This window comes from Rhinolophus sinicus, linkage group LG09 (genome assembly GCF_036562045.2).
Source record: "Rhinolophus sinicus isolate RSC01 linkage group LG09, ASM3656204v1, whole genome shotgun sequence".
Classification (NCBI taxonomy): domain Eukaryota; kingdom Metazoa; phylum Chordata; class Mammalia; order Chiroptera; family Rhinolophidae; genus Rhinolophus; species Rhinolophus sinicus.
The window spans coordinates 83,745,258-83,769,819 of record NC_133758.1 but is presented as its reverse complement, the minus strand read 5'-3'; the positions used below and the strand labels follow the sequence as shown (position 1 = coordinate 83,769,819).

The window sequence follows — 24,562 nt, the reverse complement described above, 5'->3', positions numbered from 1 at the left end:
TGCAGGGTCTCATGCGGGGTCTCTGCTCCCGCTCCCCACATAAGAACACAGGACATGGTGAGGCTGGAAAGGAACACCCAAGGAGCCATAGATAGGTGAGTCAGACCACTATATTCTTGCTAGCGGCTGGGTTACAAACACAGGAAGCAGGAGCCACACGATCTGCAACCTGCCATCCACTTCTCTGCCAACCAACCAACCCCTTGCTAACAGCAATCCGCGCTTGCCAGCCACCATCTTCTTGCTAGCCCCCATTTGCTGTTAGCGTAGCCACGGCAGTTATATTAGTGGCCAATGGCTCACTGGTTACAGCTGATGGCCAACTAGCCACAGCTGATGGCCATCTAATCACAGATGATGGCCGTCTACTACCTGAGCCAGTACCTTTCCACGTGAGGCCGAGAGCCTGGAGACTGCACTCCTGGCTCTGTCTCCACACATGTCAATTATACTTCAATATAAATTTAAGAGGGAAAAAAGCAATTTATAGAACAGTGTATAGAATATGATCACTTTGTGTAAATTAAAAGCTATATGTCTGTGATGTGTACACTTTTTTAGTCATTTAGACAAGAAACTTGACAATTGTAGCCAACAGAAATGGTGAGAAAGGCAGACTTCCACTTTTCATTTTGTACCCTTTTGTATTGTTTGAACATTTTCCACCACATGCATGCATTTTAAAAATTTAATTAGAAGGAGGAGGAGGAAATAGAAGAAAAAGAAGGAGGAGAGGAGGAAAAACTATCAAACGGAAAAGAAAATAAAGGCAGATTTTTGGCCCTAAAACTCCTCTCCCAGCTGGAGGTAGTGGTATAGAATGACCAGTACCTGGTTCAAAGACTGACAACTGAACCTTTTCACTGCAGCTCTGTTCTTTTGTAAAGCGAGGGTGGTGTTGTCCACACCAGGGCTGTGAAGATATGATCTGTTATTTTGCTTGGCACATAGTAGTTCTCAGTCCATAAGTGGGGATTCTCCTTTAAGCAGCAAAGCTCTAGCATCACAAAATGCTTACGCAGAAGTACTAGAGTGAACGAAAGTAGTGTGCTGTGAGGACAAATAAGACTGCTATGTGGAGTTATTGGGGGGGTCAGGTCAGGAGGTGAGGAAAATGGGTAAGGAAAAAGAACTCAGGGAGGCACTGTAAATGAAGGCCCCGGCCCAATTCCCTGCTCCCTCCTTGGTCCTTCAGGAAGAGCATGAGCCACAGTGGTCAAGCCCCAGGGCTCCCTAAGGTGTCAGGAGGGAGATCTGAGAGAGAGAGAGAGAGAGAGAGAGAGAGAGAGAGAGAGAGAGAGCTGTGAAGACAGAAATAAATACCTCCCAAGGTCTTAAAATTAACACTAAGGGAAAGGAATAAAGCACAGTTCCCCAGGGAATTATCAATGTCAACATGTAGGCTAATTTGCATGATTTAAGTGTTGCATGATTCATTAATTAAAACTCTTAAAGTGAAAAAAAGAGCAGATGCATAAAATATATCACAAGCTGGTTTCAAAGAGATACTGTTCACCAGGTTTTGTGCTTGGTGGGGACAGGCCGTGCAGGATTCCCTTACCACTCCTACCCTGTCCTGGGTATCTCAGGGGCATTCTGCATTCTGCCACTGAGTCTCCATTTACTCACCTGTTATAACAGAGCTGGAAAGGTTGATGTGAGGGTTCAATGAGTTAGTACCTGTGAGGTTGTAAGCAACTTCTACATCTGGTAAGTGCCTGATTAACATCAACTCTGAGGCTGATGAGACAGGAGGAGGTGGGGGGGAAGAGGGGGAGGCACCATTTCTTCCCACCAGACTGGTCGTTAGTTATACCCCCCTCCCACAGGTAATCTTGAAAAAAATGTAATTAACTGAAGTTGCCTATTAACATTAACAAACTAAAGAGAGACATCGTGGACTGGACCAAGAGACAATGAGTGAGACCTATGAAACCGTAAGAAGGTACAAGGGAAGAGAGCCAAGGCAGATGTGCTTTTTCCTTTTTTATCCTCAGGAGGGGCGTCATGATATCTCGGTCTCCCACTGCACTCATGCCTTCTATGTTATAACCTAACAGGACTCCTTTCTGTTTTGCATGTGCGCTCCATGGTTCCCAGACGCGGGAGTTGGTTCAAGGTGTTCTCTTTGCCTGGAATATGCTTCCTCGCAACACTTCACACCCGACTCTACTTATTTTTCCAGAATCAGCTCATGCATCACTCCCTTCAGGAAGCCTCCATGCCACAAGTCTTACCCCCTTTCTCCAACTCCCTGACTGAAATAGCTATTAATATTTCCTGTTGTGACTCTTCCTTTCTTCTACCTTAGGGTACACCGTTGTACCTGTGTCTCCTCCACCGGACTAGGAGCATGTTGAGGAATGGAAGTTTGCTTTTTTCTTCTTTGTGTCTCTTACTTTCCCACGCTTTGCATACAGCAGGCATGCACTAAGGTAGCAGTTTAATTAAGCGGGTTAATAAATCAATGAGCCTTTCTCAGCAACAGTCTCTATTCAGGGCAAGTGTCTGCTCCCATTCCCCTCCTCGTTACGCCCCACTTCATCATCTGACTTCTCTCACAAACAGCCCGAATTAGGCCTCCCCAGGTCCTCCCTGGCCAGCAGCCTGGGGTGGACATCTCCCTGTATCATGGGGGGCATCACCGTTGTCATTATCCACCAGGAAAACCAACACCTGCCTAATCATACACCAGTCACTTATATGAAAGAATTGTGCAGGGTCCCTGCTGCGGAGTTTCATAGGCATCTTCCTCCTGCTTGGGAGAGGTGATGACATGATGGGGAGGATGCCACGTCCTCCAGAGGCCTTTTGCTAAGACTTCAGGACACTCCCTGACATGGAATTGGTTTTGGAGATTCAGATGTAGGCCTCCTTGAGACTCAGCACAAAATACATCGGCCATGACTATTTGACCATCAATGAGGCCAGGCAGATGGACTGGACTTAGAGCCCCTCTCCTAGGTGGTGAGGTCGGTGAACCACCCCACGCTCCAACTGCCACTCCCCTAACTGTCGCTCAGAACTTTGCTTGCAGTGCCAGTGCCTGCCTGTCCTTTGGATGACCTGGTGCTTAGGAGCGAGGAAAGCTTTTGGAAGAGCAGGTGAACGCTTCATTTTGTGATTCAGGGACCAGCCAACTGTAGTTTCCTGAGGAAAACTCAGCTGCTTTTGATTTTTGTTTGTTTGGTTTCAGTTTTCAGTGCTTTGAAAATTTTGCTGCATCTCCCCCTTCTGATTTGCAGGACAGCTGGGGAAGAAACCAACTTGGTTATTTGAGCATCTTTTAATGAATGCTTCTGAGCTGTGTATGAAGGTTGCTTTCTTCGGAGGAACTCCAGATTTTATCAAAAAGAGAAATATTTCTTTTTCTCTTCAAAATGTAAATATTTCTTTTCGTATAAATAATAAATGCTCATTATAAAAATGTATACAATTCAGAGTGTATTTCCCAACTCTGCTGTGTTAGAGAGAACTATGTTAATAGTTTGTAGTCTATCTTTCCAGCCTGGAAATGTGTGTGTATAAAACATTCATGTGATCTTACTAAATATTATTCTCTAATAGGCCTTTTTAAATTCAAAAGTGTATCAAAGTGAACTTACCACAATAACCCATATGTATCTGCCTTTTTCTTGCCAAAATTAATTTAACCATTCCCTGAAATTAGATATTACAAACAATGAATGATATAATGAACTTCCTTATATATGTATTGTTGCCTATTTGTGTGGGTTTTTTTATGGGATAAATTCCTAAAAATGTAACTATTGGGCCTAAAATAAGGCACATTTTGAGTTTTGATAGATGTTTTCAAATTACTCAGAAAGAAAGTGTACACACCTGCCAACTCCTGTGAGGTTATCTCAGGACTGACCCAGACACTGGACATATTGCCTGGGGCCCACAATAGTTTTAGGGGCCGTGAAGATATTTGAACTTCTTTTAAAATCAGGAGAAAATATATAATAATAATGAATATATAATATACAATGAATCCAGCCTGGGTTATATGTTTTTTATTTCAATGCAACCATTAAATAGACTTTTTTCATATTTTTCATGGAGAGGGGACCCGTAAAGGCAAATGTGTGTAGGGCCCCCACAAGTCATAATGTGGCCCTGGGTTATCCATTTCCCTACATCCTTACAACTCTGAATATTATCTTTTTAATTTTTGCTAGTCTGTTATGCAAAAAAACAAAAAAAATACAAAAAAACATTTCACGATTGTATTGTACTTGTACTTCTTTGGTTATTTCTGAGGTAGGTATCGTCTCCTAAGTTTATTGACCATTTAACTTTCTTTATGAATTGCCTATTTATGTTCTTTTCTCATCTATTGAATTGCCGATTTTTTCTTAGTTAAAAAATTCTTTTTACAATATAATAAATATTTCACAATTTTGCATTTCAGGTTAACTGGTATGTTTTTATAATAATATTTAAATTGTTTCTGTACTCCAAATCTGTCAAGCATTTCTTTTATGGTATCATTCTTACAAAGGCTTATACAAATATTCATTGAGATTTTCTTGTAGAATATCTATGGCTATTATTATTTATGATATCTTTGATTCATCTGGAATGCATTTTTGTAGAAGATGTGAAATAGCTATTAAACTTTGTTTTCCGAGCATACCTAATTGTTCTAACACCATGGGACAATAATTTAAAATACCATTTTTATCAAATGTTAAATTCTCATATATACATAAGTCTATTTCTTGAATCTTTTCCATCCTATTGATCCATTTATCTCATGCCATGCTAGCACCACACTTTTCAGTACATAGCTTTATAATATTTTAATTTTTGATAGGTAAATCACTTCTCCCCTGTAATCCTTCTCTTTCAATTATTTTTCTTGATTATTCTCACACATTTACTCTTTCTGATGAACTTTAGAGTTACATTTTCAAGTACTGAAAAAAATCCCAATGAATTTTGTAAAAATTTAGCAATTCCTTTGAGGGAAAGGGGTATCTTTACAAAACTATGTCTGCCTCTCCAAGAGTATGTTGTTCTGTTCAGACCTATTTACAAACGTTCCCAGTTGGCCTTCAGTTTGTCTAAGTGCTTGCCATCTCAGCAATCTCCTTCTCAAATGCCTCCATGGTCCTCTTTATGGGACAAGAGACCAGCAGCAGAGGCTTGCTGAGTCTTTTTGTCCCCAAGAGGTTAATGGGGGCCTGCTCTTTTGTCATTTTTGGTCCACTGAATACTGGTTTTCTAAGAATTGTGTTCTGCTGCAAACCACGCTGGCAAAGCCCACCACAATTCCTTGTCTGGATGTCTGGTCCCTTTGCTTCTACTTTTGCCTACTCTGGCTCATTCTCCACACTATGTCTGGTATCGTCTTTCTAGGCAGATCCCTGTGGTCCCCTGCTGGAAAACCTTCGGTGGTTCCCTGGTCTATTAGTTCCTTATTGCTGCGCTAACAAATTACTACAAACGTAATGCCTTAAAACAACACAAATTTATTATCTGGAAGTCAGAAGTCCCAAATTCAGATTCACTGTGCTAGTATCCAGGTGTCGGCTGGGCTGCATTCCCTTCTGGAGACTAGGGAAGAACACATTTCCTTCGTTTTTCCAGTCTCTCAAGGCCTGCTTTCCTTGGCTCATGGCCCCGTCCTCCGTCTTCAAAGGCAGCAACTGGATCACTCTGACCTCCGCTTCTGTTGTCACATCTCCTCTGACTCTGATCCTCCTGCCTCTCCTTTAGAAGTCTGATCATAAGGACCCCCGTGATTCTATTGGGCTCCCCCAGGTAATCCAGGATCCTATCCCACATGAAAGTCCTTAATCACATCTGCAACTTTCCTTTTGCTATGCAAGATAACATATTCGCAGGTTCCAGGGATTGGGATGTGGACATTTTTGGGGGACAATTATTCTACCTACCACAGCCATGGCCTTAAGAATGAACTTGGCTTGCCAGCCCCTCACTGACCTACCCCCACTACTCCTCTGCTTAACCTCATTCTACTCTCCCCTTTGAACTCCCTGCTCCAGCCACATGAACTTCTATTAGTTTCTGGAACCTACCCTCTCTGCGTCCTCCCGTCCCGACGCAGGCTGATTCCTCTGCCTGGGAAAACCTTTCCCCACCTCTTCAGCTAACTCTTCTCATCTTACAGCCTTGGCTTAAACCTCAATTTTTCTGGAAGCTTTTGATAACTTCTTCTACTCCTTGCATCTTCCTCTACTCCTTGCAGACTTTGTTAGGGCCTTTCATATCATCCTCCATTGTTCCTGGCCCTGCTTTTACTATTGTTTGTTTGGTTATCTTTTCTTTCAAAATGTAAGCCCACCGAGGGCAGAGGTGATGAGAGCAGCTCCACATTTGGCACATAAGAGGGAACTTATTTAATTTCTTGCTGAATGAATTTATAAACATACTAATATCATATTACAATGCAAGTAGTTTTACTTTATAGGCCTCATCTTAAAAGTATTTGTTCATCATTGATTGTTCAACAAATACTTATTATGCACTGACTTGGTAACTACTGAGTCAAGCGAGTTAAAATTAAGGAAAAATCATTTGAATGTGATGAGGATATAGTGGTAAGATCATAAGGATCTGAACAACAATTTCCCCCTCCAGGAAAATGGACTTGGAGGTCAGTGAACCAATAGACCTTAGTGCTGGAGACCATCAACGCCTGATCCGGAAAGCAGCAGATGATAACATCCAGGCCAAATCTAATCGGTCCTACAAAACGTCACCCTCACTTGGGCCACAGCAAACTCGTGGGAAACCACATCCAAAGGCTAGTCAGCGAACGGATACCTATGTGGTACAAATTTCAGAGGAGACCACCCCCAATGACAGCAGTACTGTAGTCAACCCATTCTCAGAAGGATCTATCCGCAGAGGTGAGAATAAAGAAATTACGTTTTTGGGGAGAGAAAAGTGAACGTTCTCTTAAAATGTTTCCACAGAGTGGATTGTTAGAAAGATTGGATTTTGCGTTTAGTTTTTCCCAGTCATGCTTTACCATGACACATGGTATAGGGCTGCTATAACAGACAACCCCCAAGCTGTCCAGGTCATTCAGAAATTCATAATAAACATAGTATAGGGAAAAACTTGTGGTTTTCTGAGGAAATATGAATTAGCCATTGATTGTAGAATGTTCTTACCTACGTACAATGCAATATGACAATACTGACTTAAGTTTTAAGGAACATTAATTCAATGCTCTAGATATTAATTTTGCATAGAACATACATTCAACTGTAACAGAAACCTAAAAAAATTGTGGCTTACGTAAATGAGAAGTTTTTTCTTTCATGAAATATGAAGTTCAAAGCAAATGCCACAGGTCTCCATGACCACTCTGCCACCCCTAGGCCTTCTTGGGGCCGGGACAACTTGTAAGGGGACTGTGAGCTTTGATTCCCATTGCTGTCTCCCTGTGGCCCTTACCCTCCATCTTGTGGCTGGAAAGATACCTTTTGGAGCTCTAGCCTTCCAAAGGCAAAACTGAGTCAAGGCTCGTCTGCTGTCCAGACAGTACCAGGAGGCTCTCCCAGGAACCACACCCAATTACATGTCACTGACCCTGTCTGGACCACATGGCCACCGCCAGCTATAGTTTTTCAGCTGAGCCCATTGCCACCTTTAACAAGATCTGCGTTGGACCGTGAGGAAATCAGGCAGAATGACTGTCACTAAGCAACTAGCCACCTCAGCCATAGGTGCCAATCCTTTCTCTCTGGGTGTTGTGCAAGGGGAACAGTACCGCATTGGTCCTTACAACAACCCCCTAATGAAGTTGTTGTAGTGCCATGTCACAGACGAGGAACTGAGGCTTAAGGGGTTATAACTGAAAACATGTGACGCCTCCTCACCACTATTAGAGTTCATTATTTGTATCTGCCTCTCCTGTAGGGCAGTGGTTGCCGTTCCCCCTTAAAATTATCTAGTATATAAAAAGATGAACGTGCTATGGAAAAGAAGGAAAAGTATAGCAGGGTAATGGATTAAGAGTTACAGGGCTGGGGGACTGTTTTTTACAACAGCTTTATGGAGATATAATTGACATCATAAGATTCACTCCTTTTACATGTACAATTCGATGGTTTTTAGTATATTTACAGATAAACCCATACCATTAGCAGTCACACCCCATCTCTTCTTCTTCCCATTTCTTCTTCTTCCCAGTCTCTGCCAACCACTAATCTACGATCTCTATGGATTTGCCTATTCATTTCATATAAACGCAATCATATAATATGTGGTCTTTTGTGATTGCCTTTTTTCACTTAGCATAATGTTTTCAAGGTCCACCCACGTTGTAGTACGTGTCAGTACTTCACTCCTTCTTTATGGTTGTATAGTATTCCATTGCCTGGAAAGAACACATTTTGTTTATCCATTCCTTATTTGACAGACATTTGGGTTGTTTTCACTTTTTGGTTATTACAAATAATGCTGTGATCAACATTCATATAGGAGTTTTTGTGTAGACATATGTCTTTATTTCTCTTGGGTAGGTACCTAGGAATTGCTGAGCTGTATGGTAACTTTATTTTTAACATTTAGAGGGACTGCCAATTTTTTCCAAAGTGGCTATACCATTTTACATCCCAATCAGCAATGCATGAGGGTTTCTGTTTCTCCAGATCCTCATCAACACTTGTTATTGCCTGTCTTTTTTATTATAGCCATTCTAGTGTGTGTGACATGGTATCTCATTGTAGTTTTGATTTGCATTTCCCTAATGACTAATGATGTTGAGCATTTTTTCACATGCTTATTGGCCATTTGCATATCTTTTTGAAGAAATGGCTATTCAAATCCTCTGCCTACTTTTTTTTTTTAAAAAACAATTATTTTATCAGCTGTCATGATTCTGTGAGTTGACTGGGCTCCGTTGGGCAGTTCTTGCACAGGTTTTGATTGAAGGCTTATATGCAGTTTTCATCAGATGATGGCTGAAGCTGCAATGACTGTTATGACTCCCTGACACGGCTGGCAGTTGGTGTTGGGTTTTGGATCTCTTCTTGTGACTTGAGCTTCTTATCATCACATGGCAGCTGGGTCCCAAGAAATATACCAGGTGGACAAGCTCCAATGTACAAGATGTTTATCAAGCCTCTGCTTGCATCACACATCCTAATTTCTCACTGGGCAACTTACATCATGTGGCCAAGCCCAGCGTCAATGTGGGAGGACACCGACTACACAAACTTTGCCCGTTTTTAGTCGTTATTTGTCTCCTTGTTATTGAATTGTAAGAATTATTTGTGTATTCCAGATACAAGTCCCTTATCCGATACGGGATCTGCAAATATTTTTCCTCAGTTTTTGGGTTTTCTTTTATTTTCTTGATGGTGTCATTTGAAGCATGAAGCTTTTACTGTTGATGGCATCCAATTTATCTGTTTATTTCTTTCTTTGCTTGTGTTTTACACGCCCTACCTACCTTTAAAAAAAATCATTACTTAATCCATGCTCACAAAGATTTATACCCATGTATCCTTCCAATAGTGTTATTTCTTATGTTTATATCTCTGATACATTTTTAACTAATTAATTTTTGTGTACGCATGACATGAGGAAGGGGTCCAAATTCATGTTTTTGTATGTGTATGTCCAATTGTCCCAGCAACATTTGTTGAAAAGACTATTCTCTCCATTGAACTGTTCTAGCACATTTGTTAAAAACGAATTAACCATAAACGTAAGAGATTACATTTTACCTTCAAAATTTTGGGGCTTCTGTGGATAAACCCTCAGATCTCCAATAAAACACTTTGAATATCCAGACTACTTTGCACAAGTTCTGCACAGCTGTATTTTGCTGTTATTCAGTTGGCTAACTCTACACTAGTACTCCCTTTCACGTCCTCAAAAAATCAGGGGAGAGATTTCTTTTGTTACTTATCTAAAGTAGGTAACTACATTTACGTTTTTTACTTTTGAATATTGTGTCATAAAAATAATGTTTCTGTCTCCTCAGCTTTCATTACAAAAGTTTTCCTGCTTCTGTCAGCTCAGTTGGTGGTCACTGGGGCAATTATCAGCATGTTTCTTTTCTGGTAAGTCTTTGTTACTGATGTAAATTAAATATTAAGTTGTGCACATTAATTCTTATTGAATCACCTTGTTTTAATTTTGATTATTAAAAAATATATTTTTTGTTAGTCAGAGGATATAATATTTCTATAGCTTTTTGCTTTTCCAAGGGAACTCCTAAACCAAGATACTGGTCGATTTCTAGAGTTTTATTTCAACTTCATAAACCAATAAAGTTTTTTCTTACTCTTTATTTTGGGCACTATTTTCTTATTTCCCCTGAGATATTTCCACAGATAAAACTGGATGAAGGAAAAAAGGTGAGATTATTGAGGCATTGCAGGCTGGAATCCTGTTAAATGTAGCAATTATTTCTGGGACTATGACCCATCACTGATTAAACCCATCGTATGAAAATCCCTATTTACAAATAAATATACGAGAAGTTTATTTCTTTTACTTTGAATACATATCAACACCAGTATTTTTTTTAATAAAAATCTTCACTAGGGCATTTGCATTTATCCAAATTTGACTTACAACTTATGACTGTATCTTTTTATGAATCTATTTTAAGAAGCAAAATTCAGTTGTATGTTTCACTGTTTCCTTGTCTATCTGTCATTGTCAATCATTTAGTTTCCCCCTTTCTCCTCAGGAGATTGTTTTACTTTTACTTAAATATTACATTAATTACAAAATTAACTACTTAATTTTGTAAAACTATTAATTTCTTTTAACCAGGACGACTTTAAAAACTTGGGTGCTTGAGAATGCCTGGTTCACTTATGCAATCTTGTGAGTATTATTGGATTTAATAAGAAGTGTTTTTTCTATTAGCTATTGATCAAGGTTCTTCATTAAAAATTAGGTAAAGATATAATATTCTTGAAATGAAAAAATTATAGAGATGGCAAACAAGCAAATTAGGAGTTAGGGGTTGTGTGTGTGTGTGTGTGTGTGTGTGTGTGTGTGTGTGTGTTACCATAAAGGGATGGCATGAGGGAGATCTTTGTTGATGTTTTAATGATAGGATAGTTTCAAATCTTGATTGTGGTGTTGGTTACATGTACCTACACATAGATTTCTGTCGTAATTCTATGATATAGCATTATATATACACACTATACCAATGTCAAGTTATTGGTTTTGGTATTATACTCTATGTAAGATGCAATCATTTGGGGAAACTGAGTAAAGGGTACACGGGACCTATCTGTCCCTCGGCAACTTCCTGTGAATCTACAATTACTTCAAAATAAAAATTAAAAAAAAAAAAAGAGAATTCACAAGCTGTCTGTGGATAGCAATGAGAAAAGTTAGTTTTAAAAAAAGTTAGTTTTAAAAGCTAAAAAAAAAGGTAAAGATAATAATCCACATTTTGTTTATAATATTATACTATCAGGTAATATCATGATATCTATGTCTCTATCTACCTATAATACATCACATGATATAGTCATTGGAAGCAAATAACACATGGTTTTAATTATCCTCAGGCCAGCGTTTTTCGTTGTATTTATTGTACTTGCTTGCTGTGGTAAACTCCGCCGTCAGGTGCCTGCAAATTACATTCTCCTGGGAATATTTGTAAGTAAACCTTGTTAGCACCTGCTGTAGCTCACTGCTAATGAAACATAATTTTGTCACATTATTAAATTCATTCCTTTTACTGTGGAAAATCTTCCTGTGGAATAATACAGATGGAAATTATTTGTGAGACATTCTCTTGGCTGAATTCTGGTTGTAACGTAGTCATAAACTTACTTGTGAGACAGCATCCACACCCTTTTAGTAAGTTGGAGAATTTAGGACGCTTGGCTACTGCTTTGTGCAGACAAACTCGCTCTGAGAGACCACATGGGAAACCCACTTCCACATCTGGTCTACGATTCAGGAACAGTGAGCCGGATTATCGCTGGACCTCTCTCAGGCACAACAAACACATTGTGTTATGGAGAGTGGGTTCCACGTTTAGTGCACAAACTCAAAACTTCATTTTTGTAAAATTTATTTTATTTCAATTTCAAGTCTCACGGGGAGCAGAAACCATCTCAGTTCTGCTTCTTCCTATTTCCCCACCTTGCATTTCCGTTCAGGAGGGCTATTGCAGGGCCTTACAGTTGAGGGCTAGGGGGCTTCCGGTCCCTGGCTTTTCTCGGTTATCCATGGTCTGGTTCCTGGCTCACCAACGCCTCCTTGTGGAGCTTCCACTCTCAAGGCCTCACCACATCCGCCCTTTGTGGCTCAGTGTGGCTCTGGGCCACAGACGCCTGTGTGGCTTCCTTTCTTGCAGCCAGTTCCTTTCTGTGCTGCTCGTGGGGACTCTAGGATCCTGCCTGCTCTTAACAGATACCTGGAGCTCCTCGATTTTTAAAACCTGAGTAAAATCTGAATTTCTGTCATTTTATCCCATCCCAACCCAGGGGTTAGATCCCTGGAAGGTCAGGTCCCTGGAAGGGCTCCTCTTCAGGGACTCGATAGCGTCCAAGCAACATTTCCCTTTTGCCTGACTCTTCTTTCTGCTTCCCAGTCAGGCTAAACCTCTTGCCTCCTGGATATAGTGTTCTCTCTGAAATTCATTGATAGTTAAGTGTTTGCTCCTCTTGGAAAAATCCAAACAGTCTTAATGTGATTCCGTGTGTTGGCAAATGATTCTTTCTGGGAGAATTTGCGTTCCCTCCCAAGCACTGTTGACTGCGGTCCCATATGATGATTCACTTACCAATTGATTTATCCCTCATCTAGTTCCATATCAGATTTGAAGTGGCTTATAAAAATATCTACAATATAAGGCACGATAAATTGGTGGGGAAATATGAAGGCAGAAAAAATAAGGGTAGGAAAGTAAAGCCAGTTGTTAGATTAGTGCACAAAATGCGTACCTTATTATGAGTTTGGATTTGGGTCTGCGCCTCCTGGTGGTCAAAGGGAGCAAGGACACATGGCATATGGGGAGGGTCTGCATCCACACGGTGCAGAGAGCATCCAGTGTGATTTCTATGTCGGGGAGAATAGTTTCCTCCCGAGGCTGTCTAGAGACCACATTTGGGCATTTCCTCAGCTTCCAGAGCACTGACGGGCCTTTCTTAGCTGGGGCGGATACCTTGCTCTTTACCCAGATGAGCAAGTGGGGCTCCCAGTTCCCGCACAGACTACACTCAGGAAGGGATGTGGGCTAAATGCCAAACAGAAAGACAGGAATCCTGCAGCAGAGATGATGGGGCTGGGGGTGGGAGGTGTTTTTCCAGAAATTTTTGAATTTAAAATTTTTCAATGGTTTTAATGTTTATTACAAAGTTACTGGTCTCCAAGGAAGAAGCTGTCATCTCAGGTTTTGCTGTCCCAAAGCAGGTAACAGCTTAAGAGAAGAAATCTCATAGAGGGGCAAAGAATTAGTTATATTTCTTAGACTTTACATTGGACAATATATGGAGAAAACCATTTCAGAAAAGAAGTTGAGGAAAAAGAAAAACACTCAGCTTTTGTCCCATATAATTGTGGCCCCTTGAGCCCATGTTTTGAGCTCTTAAAGCCTTCAGGCAGGTTTGACTTCTAAGGCCTCTTGTTACTCACTCTTGGGAAAACTGAAGGGTGGCTTCCGGCTTGAAGTCATTCCTTCTCCCGCCCATCGTCCGCTTCCTCCCATTCTGTCTGTCTGTCTCTCTCTCAAACATACACTTCTTTCATGTGCTGCTGAAGATGGAGAAATATGAAGCAATTTAGCAAGTAGAAGAAGAAAATCTTGAGAGGAACGTCGGAAGAAAGCACATTATTAAAACATCTTGTGTATGTGGAATAGATACACTTTTTGTTTTTAAACCTACCATGGAAACAAAAACAGCTTACTTGGTATGTTTAACACGCTAGAGAATCAGGCACTTACTCCCTGGGTTTGGGAAATCGAGAGGCAGGCCAGCGTTCTGGGAACCTGAGTTCTTTTCCAGTCTCTGATCCTGTCGGCCAACTGGAGAAGTTCCAAGGCCGTCTAGCAATCCTCGCACTGCAGTTAGGATGTGTCCTCATTTTTATTCCCTGAGACTGAAAGATTCTTTTCTGGCTCTTGCTGGTCAGCAGAGTCTCTGGATTCACCTTTGACAGAGCCTCATGCTATCAGCTGGGGAATGTCCCCGGGCCCTGCAGCCGCTGCTGCCCAGCTGCCGGCTATCCTGGAACCTGGCTGCAGGCCAGGGCACATGTTCATTACCTTTTTTGGTTTCATCCTCCGGGCTGACTGCCTGCTGGCTCTCAGCTCCTGTCTCCCTCCACACTGCCCCATCCCTGCCTCCATGCGGCCCACAGAAATCCTGCACCCCAATGCAGCTCTCCTCCGAGCCTCGGATTGGCATTGACCGGTGTAGCTCATGTTCTGTGCATAAGTGCCCTCCAGCCCACCCCTGGGTCTGAGAAGGTCTCAATCCTCATCCTACCTCTGAGGTTTAAGAAGTATTTTATTCTCACCCAAGCACCGTGGGAAAGGTCAATACTGAAACTGTTGGTGAAGCATTAATAAAAATAGCATATCCTGCTCTGATAAAATATTTACGATTCTGTGTGGATGGCCCCATTTGATTAATGACAATATGCTCTACAGATCAACTTTCTAGGTTGGTTTCCATATTCCTCATCAATACATATTTAAGTCAGTAAGTATGTTGAAAGTTACTGTTGGGTCCTAAGAAATTTTTACTAATAAAGGAATTTTCTCTTGTCAGTTTTAGGGAGAATGTTAAGGACATGTGTAGTTCTACTATTTGTGCTTATAATTAGCTGTCCTGTGGCTTGTGCACTAGGGTTGTGCATATTCCCACCTGTCCATAGGCCCTGTCGAAACACACACACCTCAAATCATCTCCTTCAGATTCTGGGCCTCGGGAATCAGGCTTCTGATTTATTGTGAATTTTGTTTTTTAGACAATTCTTCAAGGTCTACTGCTAGGAACCATATCAGTGTAAGTCTTTGTTATACATTTTCTTTTGTGTGTGCTGTTCTTAGAATGTACGTGAACAATAATCATAATCTCTGGTTTTAGTTTCTATAAAGCCGAGGAGGTGTTATGGGCAACAGCAGCAACCGCTCTGGTGACGTTATCGCTCACTTTATTTGCTCTTCAGACAAAAGTGAGTATTATTCAAACAGATTTCTGTCCTACGGAAGGGAGTGTGTGGACATGTTCCTTTGCCCCTCCAGACCCATCTCCTCTCTCCTCCTTCTTGCTCTCTGCTGTCCTGTGGGACTCGCCTCCACTGCCTCCTCGTCTTCCGGCTTTCCTGGTAACCACATTGAAACAGTAAAAAGAAATAGGTGAAATTCATAACATATTTTACTTAACCCTCTATATGCAAAGGATGATCACTGGAACAAATAATCAATATAACAAAAATATTGAGATAGTTTACATTCTCTTTTTCGAATTCAAATTCAAATTCAGTGTGTATTTTATAGTGAGAGCACATCTCAATCTGGACTAGTCGCGGTTCAAGTGCTCATTAGCCACATGTGTTAAGAGCACAGCTATAGACAAATTTTTAGCAGCATCAGAAATTTGCTCGGAAAGCTTGTTAAACTAGACTGCTGGGCTCCACTCCTGGGGTTGTCCAACAATTTGCTGCTGCTGCTGGTCTAGGAACCACACTAGGTGATGTAGGAGTTCAGATTATTCTCTTGGTGTGTTGAGGGTATGGAGTGAGAGGGGAAATAGAGGAATTACGAAAATGCTCTTGCAAGAAAATATCTTGGATTCAAAGGCCTTCTTTTGATGCACAATCCAAAATTTTTCAGGTCAGAAGATGACTGTTCCTCTTTCTTTAAAAAAAAAAAAGTCTTAATTTCCCCCAGGCTGATTTGGTCACTGATTTATAAAAGCAAAACCAAAAAGCATATTAATAAATTTCAAAATTACAAAAGAATAATTAACAGTAATTTTTGAAAGCTTAGTATATCTTTTTTATTAAAATGTATGTATACAAATGTGAAAAAGGTACCCAGTTAACATCTTGGTCTATTTCATTCCATTAATGTACTGTATGCACGCTTTTAAAAATATGAATAATTGTGATCAAACTATACAAATTTACATCCTACTTATCCAACGTACCTTTTTTATTAGGGGAAATTTTATATACATACAAAAACAGAATAATCTAATGAACCCCCATGTGCCCATTACCCAGTTTCAAAAATGATCAACTCTTGCTCCTTTGATCTCATTCATACTCCCTACCCTCTTCTCCCTGCTGAAGCAACTTCCAGTCAGTAGGACAGTTTTTATGTAGCATTTTCAGAGGTTGGGGCTAACTCTCAGAATGGACCAGGGTAAATTATTAGCGAATGGGCCAGTTTCTGTCTATGAGGTATAAAATGCACCTTGAAACATCCTGAAATTCCTTATAGGTGAAAGTTGAGTTGTTTTTGTATTGTTTGTGTTTCCTCAGTGGGATTTCACCTTGTTAAATGGAATGCTGTTCGTTTTAGTCTTCGTACTTATTATATATGGAATTCTCTTAATCTTCATACGATCATATGTAAGTGGGATCTCATTTGGAAACCTCAGAGAATCGTTAGAAATCGAGAGTGAAGTGCTGGTTTTGTTAGTCTGGGTCCTCTGAGAAGCAGACCCCGAGATGGGTGAAAAATGGGAGGACTTTCAAGGGAGAAATGTCTATGAGAGAAAAGGAGTGGGGGGAGCCAATGAAAGCTGGGAGAGCCGTCAGACCATGACAGCAGATGTGACCCCAAGTGAAGGACATCCATGGGAGCATTCTAGACATGGTGCTAAGGAAGGTTCAGCAAGGCCATGAGCGAATCCTGGAGCTAAAAGCGGCCATCACAGTATGGCAGTCCTGCGGCTCCCACCAGTGACTGAGAAGTAGAAACGTGGTCCAGCAGAAACTGCAGGGGCCTGGTCAGTTACACTCCAGGCCCCTGCAGTTGGAGGCCTGTGAAACCCGTCCGGCACGGTGTGTTTGGGGTACCATGGACAGGAGGTCTGGGGCATGAAGATGGAGCTCCTACCCTCCACTACAGCTGTCCTCTAAGAGGCTGATCCCCACAGGGCAGATCAGCCGCCTGCTCCCATACATAGGTGCTGCTTGTTTGACTTGCTGGGATTAAAGAGATGGGCTTGTTCGGTCTTTTCTCACACCAGCCTAGAGGAGGCTCCTTATTTGCAATTCCAGCTTTCTCTTTCTCTCTTTCTCTCTTCCTTCCTTCCTTCCTTCCTTCCTTCCTTCCTTCCTTCCTTCCTTCCTTCCTTCCTTTTCTTTCTTTTTTCCTTTTGCTTTAATAGATTCATTGACTTCTTACTAGATGTCAGACATATAAGCCTATGCGTTTTTCACAGAGGCATCAAATTTAATTCTCACAACATTCCCAAACAGCACGGATCTCATGTACTCTAGATAAGAGAATAGGCTCAGAGAAATGAAATAATCCATCTGAGTTCACAGGGGGAGTAAATGGGATCAGAGCCAGATCTGTGTGACTCCGGCGCCCATGCTCTTTCCGGTGCCACATTGCGCCATCTGTGGACTAAGGCTGGAGGGGTGGAGAGGTAGAGGTACAGGATCTGGCCCTGTGGTCCGGCTGCCAGGGGCCCCTGTGTAGAAACCCTACTGGAGGCCAGGTCCCCTGAGGACTGGCCTGGGGTCTGTGATCATTTTACTAATACCCCAAGCCCAACTTAGTCCAATTGCTGAATCAGAGAACTTCTTCGGCAACAAGTGGACTTACTAAGTCATCTTCAGACATATAACCAACAGTTCTGCCCGAATTGGTTTATCTTTATGAATGACCATATAGGCTTATAGCTTGGGAGGCAGCATCTGCATTTTAGAGATAAACTCAAAGACATCCCAAAGGTATGTGTTAAAAGGCCACAGTGCTCCATTGATTGTTATTGATGGAGGCAGAGATATTGGTAGTAATAACAAAAATACTTACTAGGTGGGTTGCATAGGTCTTTACAATAGGTGCAGTGAAGAAACTGTATTTCCTACTAGATAGATGAACCCTTGTTTCCATTCTAAATTTCCTTTCAAAAATACCTACCATATATAATCTTACACAGATGTTTAAATGGAAGACTTTGACAGAACCTGGTCCTGTCAAATATATGCTTGTTTGACTTTGGCAATTTTGAATTCTTCAGACTCACTCAGGTGTTTTCTTACATCAGCTCAGTCTGGAAACTCTGTGCCTCTCACACTGTCACTGACTCCTGATTTCTCCACGACCCTTCACTTGTTAGCAGAACGCGCTGCCCATCCCTCTAAGGCAACTTTCAAAGGGTGAACGCCATTGTTTTTCTCAGTTGTTGTATATCACTTCCTTATCCTCTCCCCGTACAGAGCCAAACCCGTTAGCATTTAGACCAGTCCCATATTCTGATCAGGGTTGTCTTGGTTGCAAGGAACAGATGCTGCTCAGACTAGCTCAAGGCAAAGACCCAGCGAATCTCACGGAAATCCAAGGTGGGAAGGAGTCTGGATTCACAGGGATGGAAACCCCGCCTTCCTCTCTTGGGCTGAGCTGATGGGCCACCTCTGCTTGTACAGTAATAGCTCAAGCGCTAGCTAATGATACAACAGCCTCTGCTGCTTGGATCCCTCTAACCTGACAATTGATTTCTGACTGGCCTGGCACATCTGTTTGATCCTAGTCACGTATAAGAGGTCCTGGTCAGGGAAGAGATTCCCTGCTGTTGGAGTGGATGTCTTCTACCTCTCCTTAATCAACTCTAGCAGTGGTGTGTGAGGGTCACTATGTTCCCAGAGCACCTGTTCCAAGAGGCAGATTCTCTAGAAGAGCTACATGGATGGGCCCAAAATGAAACATACCCAGTACATTCCACTTGCCCTGCTGTGCAAGAGATGCACACATGAGCGCTTACCTGCTGAACCTTCTTTGGCATATGCAAGGCTAGGTTTCATTTGCTTGCTGAATGCAATTGAGTGGGTGCTGTTGACAGACTATGTTCAAAAAAGATAAATTCCCCCACAGATTTGACTTTCATAATATGGGGCCCTTATCTAACAGCAGTGGCCTAAGTGAGCCTGTTCGTTATTCCAAATCTTGTTCTTAACATGCAATTGTTTCCTGTCTTTTTGCAGTGGTTACATCTATTGTACGCGGGACTTGGAACTGTGATCTTCTCACTTGTAAGTCCATCTCTCTCTCTCTCTCTCTCTCTCTCTCTCTCTCTTTGATAAAGAATATGGCGCACCCTAAGCCCTTGTGCTAAGCTTGGAGTCAAGTCAATACTTCACTGGAAAGCCCTCCAGGCAACTTCCTTTTTCTGCTTCTTTTATAAAGATAATTTTTAGAAGCACTTTTAAGTTCACAGCAAAATGTGGAGGAAGGTACAGAGATTTCCCATATACCCCTGCTCACACATGCATGGCTTCCCCTATTATTAACATCACTCATCAGAATGGTACATTTGTTACACTGATGAACCTACATTGACGTGTCAGTATCACCCAAAGTCCATAGTTTATATTAGGGTTCACTCCTGGTGTTGTACATTCTGTGGGTTCGGGCGCATGTATGATGAATGACATTTCATCTTCATGGTATCACAGAGTATTTTCTCTGCCCTAAAATCCTCTATGCTCTCTGCCTATTTATCCCTCCCCTACCCCCAACCCCTGGCAGCCACTGACTGTTTTACTGTGTCCAAGTTTTGCCTTTTCTAGAATGTCATATAGTTGGAATCAGACAGCATGTAGCCTTTTTTAGTTTGGCTTCTTTCACTTAGGAATATGCATTTAAGATTCCTCCATGTCTTTTCATGGTTTGATAGCTCATTTCCTTTTAGTGCTGTACAAAATTCCATGGTCTGGCTGGACCACAGTTAATTTATCCATCAACCTACTGAAGGACACCTTGGGAGCTCCCAAGTTTTGGCAATTTTGAACAAAGCTGCTAGAAACATCTGTGTGCAGGATTTTATGTGAACATGTTTTCAACTCCTTTGGGTAAATACCAAGGAACGTGATTGCTGGATCATATGGTAAAAGTTAAAAACTTCCTCCAAAATTGCTGGAATAGACATAGGGAGAGGGGAGGAAAAATGGGGAGAAGAGACTCGGTGGTGCACCGTTTGGCATCCCCCCCCCCCCCCCCCTCGGGTTTGACTTCCTTCTCTGTCCCCTCGGATCACTCACCTGATCTTCCCGTCTCCGAGGCTGTTACTCGCACCTGCCTCCGCTGGCTTGTTTCCATATTACAGGACACGATGCTAGTCATGAACGGGTGTGTGAGGCTACCCAGTTCCTTCCCTCTGTTCCTTCCCTCATTCTTACAAGCCCAGCTGGGGACCAGAATACAGGGAGAGCCAATACCTGAATCACTTGGGATAGGTTTCACTGAAGTAGGTATTTTTCTAAAATAGATTATTTAAAAGAATCTCTCCTTCCCCCCTCCCCCCCATTCTCTGTGAAGTGTCTGATGGGGCTCGGCCTCACAGCACCAGGCTCAATCTAGAGTCTGGATAGAAAGAAGTGAGGAGCCGCTTGCTTGCTTTTCCTCCCTCTAATGCACTCCCGCTGCCGGGGGCTGCTCACTTTGCAACAAACACAAGCATGAGAGGGCTTGCTGACTTTTTTCTTGATGATTTAGGAGCTGAAAATTTCACCTACTGCAGCTGAGCTAGCACGATTGTTTGGGGCATTATTGAACCATATAGAAATCTCCTCTTCTCATTCTGTTTTTGGAAATACTGACATCATCATAAAGTCATCCCCAATATCCGAGTTTGAAAAATGCTGTCACCCAAGGCTCCAAGAATTCAGATCATTGCTGTGTGTGAATCTAAATGTTGGGGGATCACCTTTATTTTCATTCTTCGTTCAGCGAGAACTTGTGGGGAGATTGCAAACACAGGGCATTTTGCAGCTTTTCTCTGTCCAGCCTGCTCACTGGGCCCACATCATTGGTGAAAGGCACAAAGGTTTCTGGACTTGGACAGCAAAGCAAGGCTCACAGATCTGGTCCCACCAGATTCAGGAGGACAAAGCACTTGCTTTAACAGAATACAAACATGGGGACAATGTGAAGGGCTGAGGCTGTAATAACATGTAGCCGTAAATTGACTTTCTGCAATATATTTATTGATGCTAAAATTTTTTTTCAGTTCATTTAGGACACTTAGTTGATAGAAATGCACAATTTACCTAAGTAGCTAATTCTTCTTTCTTTTCGTTAAGTACTTGGTGATGGACGTGCAGCTGATGGTGGGAGGGCGCCATCATTATTATAAGCTGGACCCTGAAGAGTATGTTTTTGCTGCTCTGAACATCTACTTGGATATAATCAACCTTTTCCTTTTTATATTGCAACTGATTGGACTGGTACGGTAGTCGTATGGCCAACGCTGGCTTGTGTTCGAATGTGGAAGGAGGGATATCTGTGAAGTGTCGCCAGGCTCACACATGCAGAGGTTACCACTTTATAAGTCCTTTTATTAAAAAAAAAATTTTACATACTTATTTTTATTTTCCAATGAAAGCAAGCATTCAGTAGATGGTAGCTATAGCTGTTATATTTTTAGTTCCATTGTCACACTGCAAAACTTTCTGGGGGACATTTCTGGTTTTTAAATTCAAAAGACGAGTATCAAAATTACATACTTACAAACATTTGTAAGCTGCCCATTACTTTGTTGAAGTTTTCCACGCACCATTTAAAGCCGTAAACATCCCTCTATATGAATAAAGGTGATTATAGAAACCTATACTTGCTCCATTCTCTCCTCTTTATTTGGACATCTGGGCAGTCCTTTTTTTCAAAGAGTAAGGTAAACCAAAGAATCCTACCTTTCTCCTGGATCCCAGAGTCCGACGGGTGAGAAGAATAGTATCTCCCTGGCAGGGGTTCGAGAGGATCTGTGAAGTTCATGTACCTGCAGGACTCAGGACAGAGCCTTACCCGCTCGAGTCACCTTCCCACTTATCCTCTGGGCTTAATTCAGAGACCACCTCCGCTGATTGTCTGGGATAACTGGCCTCCTTTGAAGTCCCATGATATTTTTTAGACATCATTATAATTTTAATTGTGATCAAATACACATAACAAAATTTACCATCTTAAGCATTTTTAAGTGTACAGTTCGGTATCGTTAAGTATAGTCACATTATTGTGCAACCAATCTCCAGAACTTTTTCCTCTTGCAAAACTGAAACTCCATACCTGTCAATCGACAAGAAGTCCCACACATTTTGCACCGACTTATTTATTTACACATCTTACGTAACCGATTTGATTGCTCTCCTGAAGGACAGAGACTGGAAGGAACTTTACATCCCTCCGGGAGCCTCACACCTGGTGGTGAGAGATCCTTGATGAAAAAAATTTCCCAGAGATGGAAAAGCTGACCCTGTCACATCCATCCGAATGATGTAGAGCTGCGTCTACATCCCTGCCTCACCTGTTTCTAATTCCAGGTGTTGGTCCAGCTAGTCTCTGGCGCTTGCCCCAGAAGGAAGCATCTAAATCAGGTCTGCAGGATGAACAAAGGCATGGAGCAGGCCCACTCCTAGTGTGCTTCGGGTGGTCCAGGGAGGGAGCTAGAGAAAGATTTATGTGGAGGGATGGTTGTGCCAGGTGATGGAGGAGCTTAACTTTCAGGTTCAGGATTTCCGACTGACTGGTAGGCATGCAGTTTTGATTGCAGTATCAGGGGGAAGGCACTGCTTTAGGAGAGTCAGTCTGGTGATGGTGAATGGGTTAGGGTGGAGAAGAGAGATATTAGAGAGAGGAAGGTCATATAAGGGCTAAGAGAATAACACACCCTTAAAGTACTAGAGGACAGAACTAGGATGATAAAGGAGGTAGAATGAATCAATCATGTGTTCAAGATAATGGACAAAAAGGGTTGATGAGAGCTGATGTCTGGATGGACCTGCAGGGCAGGGATATCCGAGAATTTACTGTGGGTAATTATCACTTACTATAATAAGGCCATCTTAAGAGAGGAGGAAATGGCTTCGGGAGTTGTGAGATCATATGATACCTCAGTTTAGATATTTTGAATATGTGGAAGCAGGGGAAATGCTAACTCGGACGAGATTTGGGAGCTCAGAGTTAGGGATACAGAACTGGAGGCCATCACAGTTCTGTGAGAACGGAGGCTGTGAAAACAGATGAAAATAGTCGGGAATGGAAGAGGAGAGCCCAAAGATCGAACTTTGGGAATGTCCATAATTAGGAGATAGAAGGAAGAAAAAGGGGGTGAGTCACCAAAATATGGGAAAGGTGAGAGCACAGCATCACGGAGGCTGCAAAGACTTCAGGAAGGTGCTGCTGCGGTGTAGCTATGATTCCCTTAGGACTGTGGTGCTCCGGGCCCTGGAGAATGCACGATGACGTTCCAAAAGGTCAAAGCACAAGAAAACTAAGAGCAAGCCCATGGATTTGACAATGACAGGTAGGAACACTTATGGAATGAGAGGCCAGATCCTGAGGGAAGGGAAAACAGCAGGGACAGGCAAAGGTTGTGTGTGTTTGCCTTTTTTTTTTCTTTCAGTTTCCAGGCTAGGGGAAAGTTTGGACATGTTTGAAGGCAGAAAGAAATGAAGGAAGTAGGGAAAAATAGGGAAAAAATCAAAGTGAGTAGGGCTAGGAGGAGGAGATAGCCTTCGGACAGGCAGAGGGTCCTTTTCTTCCAAAATGAGAGGGAAGGGCTGGGACATTCACCTGTGTCAGCTTCTTTCAAGGCAGAGGAGACTTTGAACAAACAGGGAGGAAGGGGGCCTGGGAACCTGTGCCGGGGGATTAGGGTTTGGAGGCCTCTGGAGGCTGTTAGATCTGCCTGCCCGGGACTGTGCATGCGGGAGCCAGCCAGAGAGGATTGGGGTAACTCCTTCCTCCTCTATCAGAAGTATTAGAGTAAGCTGTGAATAAGGCAGGTGAGCTGCTCAAAATCGCCACAATTAAGAGCAAAGAGTTCCACTGCAGGAAACTTTTGAACAACAGTGGATAATAAGAATTCTGTGATGACTACGGATCATGGCAGCATAATTCCTTTATCATCAATCTGAAAAGGATCGACTGGCCAGAGATTTAGACTTGGGCTAGTGTTATCTGTACAGTCAGTTTTTGATGCTCTGTAATGCAAATTAGGCTAAATAGAATATAATGAAAACTCAGAATCAGATTAAAAAATAAAGACTGTGGGAATAAAGAGCTTATTGGGGAAAGAAGTCTGAGTCCTTCCAGTAAGGAGGTTAGTCCTGGTTCTCCAGAGGTCGAAAGTTAATCCTAAGGTAACTTTGGTTCCAACGTGGAACCAAAGCGAACATTGACTGGGCAGAACAATTTGCAACTCCCGTTTCTGTTTTTTGCTGGTGCCAGACATTTGTGTTACAGGTTTCCTGTGACTCCTTTTTATCCCAACAATGCTTTAGAATGTTTCTGCCATTTCCTTGGTCCCCTACAAGAAACCAGGTGCCAACAGAGGCAAATTTTGAGTGAACTGAACCTTCAAAGTGCAATTCTGAAATTCTTAATGGTAGTGTAAAACTCTAAAAT

At 42.0% G+C, this 24,562-nt stretch overlaps 1 protein-coding gene across 1 annotated transcript; it reads left to right on the top strand.

Moving 5' to 3' along the window:
• Positions 1-1,339: 1,339 nt before the first annotated feature.
• Positions 1,340-22,327, top strand: TMBIM7P (transmembrane BAX inhibitor motif containing 7, pseudogene). The gene is made up of 10 exons (XM_019716130.2): positions 1,340-3,382; positions 6,613-6,884; positions 9,977-10,055; positions 10,777-10,830; positions 11,532-11,622; positions 14,947-14,984; positions 15,066-15,153; positions 16,468-16,557; positions 19,144-19,191; positions 21,241-22,327. Coding segments are annotated over exons 1-10 (915 nt in total). The 5' UTR covers positions 1,340-3,380; the 3' UTR covers positions 21,394-22,327.
• The last annotated feature ends 2,235 nt before the right edge of the window (positions 22,328-24,562 follow it).

What these genes read in the sequence shown, in the direction of transcription:
- TMBIM7P (XM_019716130.2), top strand. An exon ending in TGGTTCACTTATGCAATCTT is followed by an intron (nt 10,831 to 11,531) that starts GTGAGTATTATT and finishes AATTATCCTCAG; the next exon opens with GCCAGCGTTTTTCGTTGTAT. An exon ending in CTGCTAGGAACCATATCAGT is followed by an intron (nt 14,985 to 15,065) that starts GTAAGTCTTTGT and finishes CTCTGGTTTTAG; the next exon opens with TTTCTATAAAGCCGAGGAGG.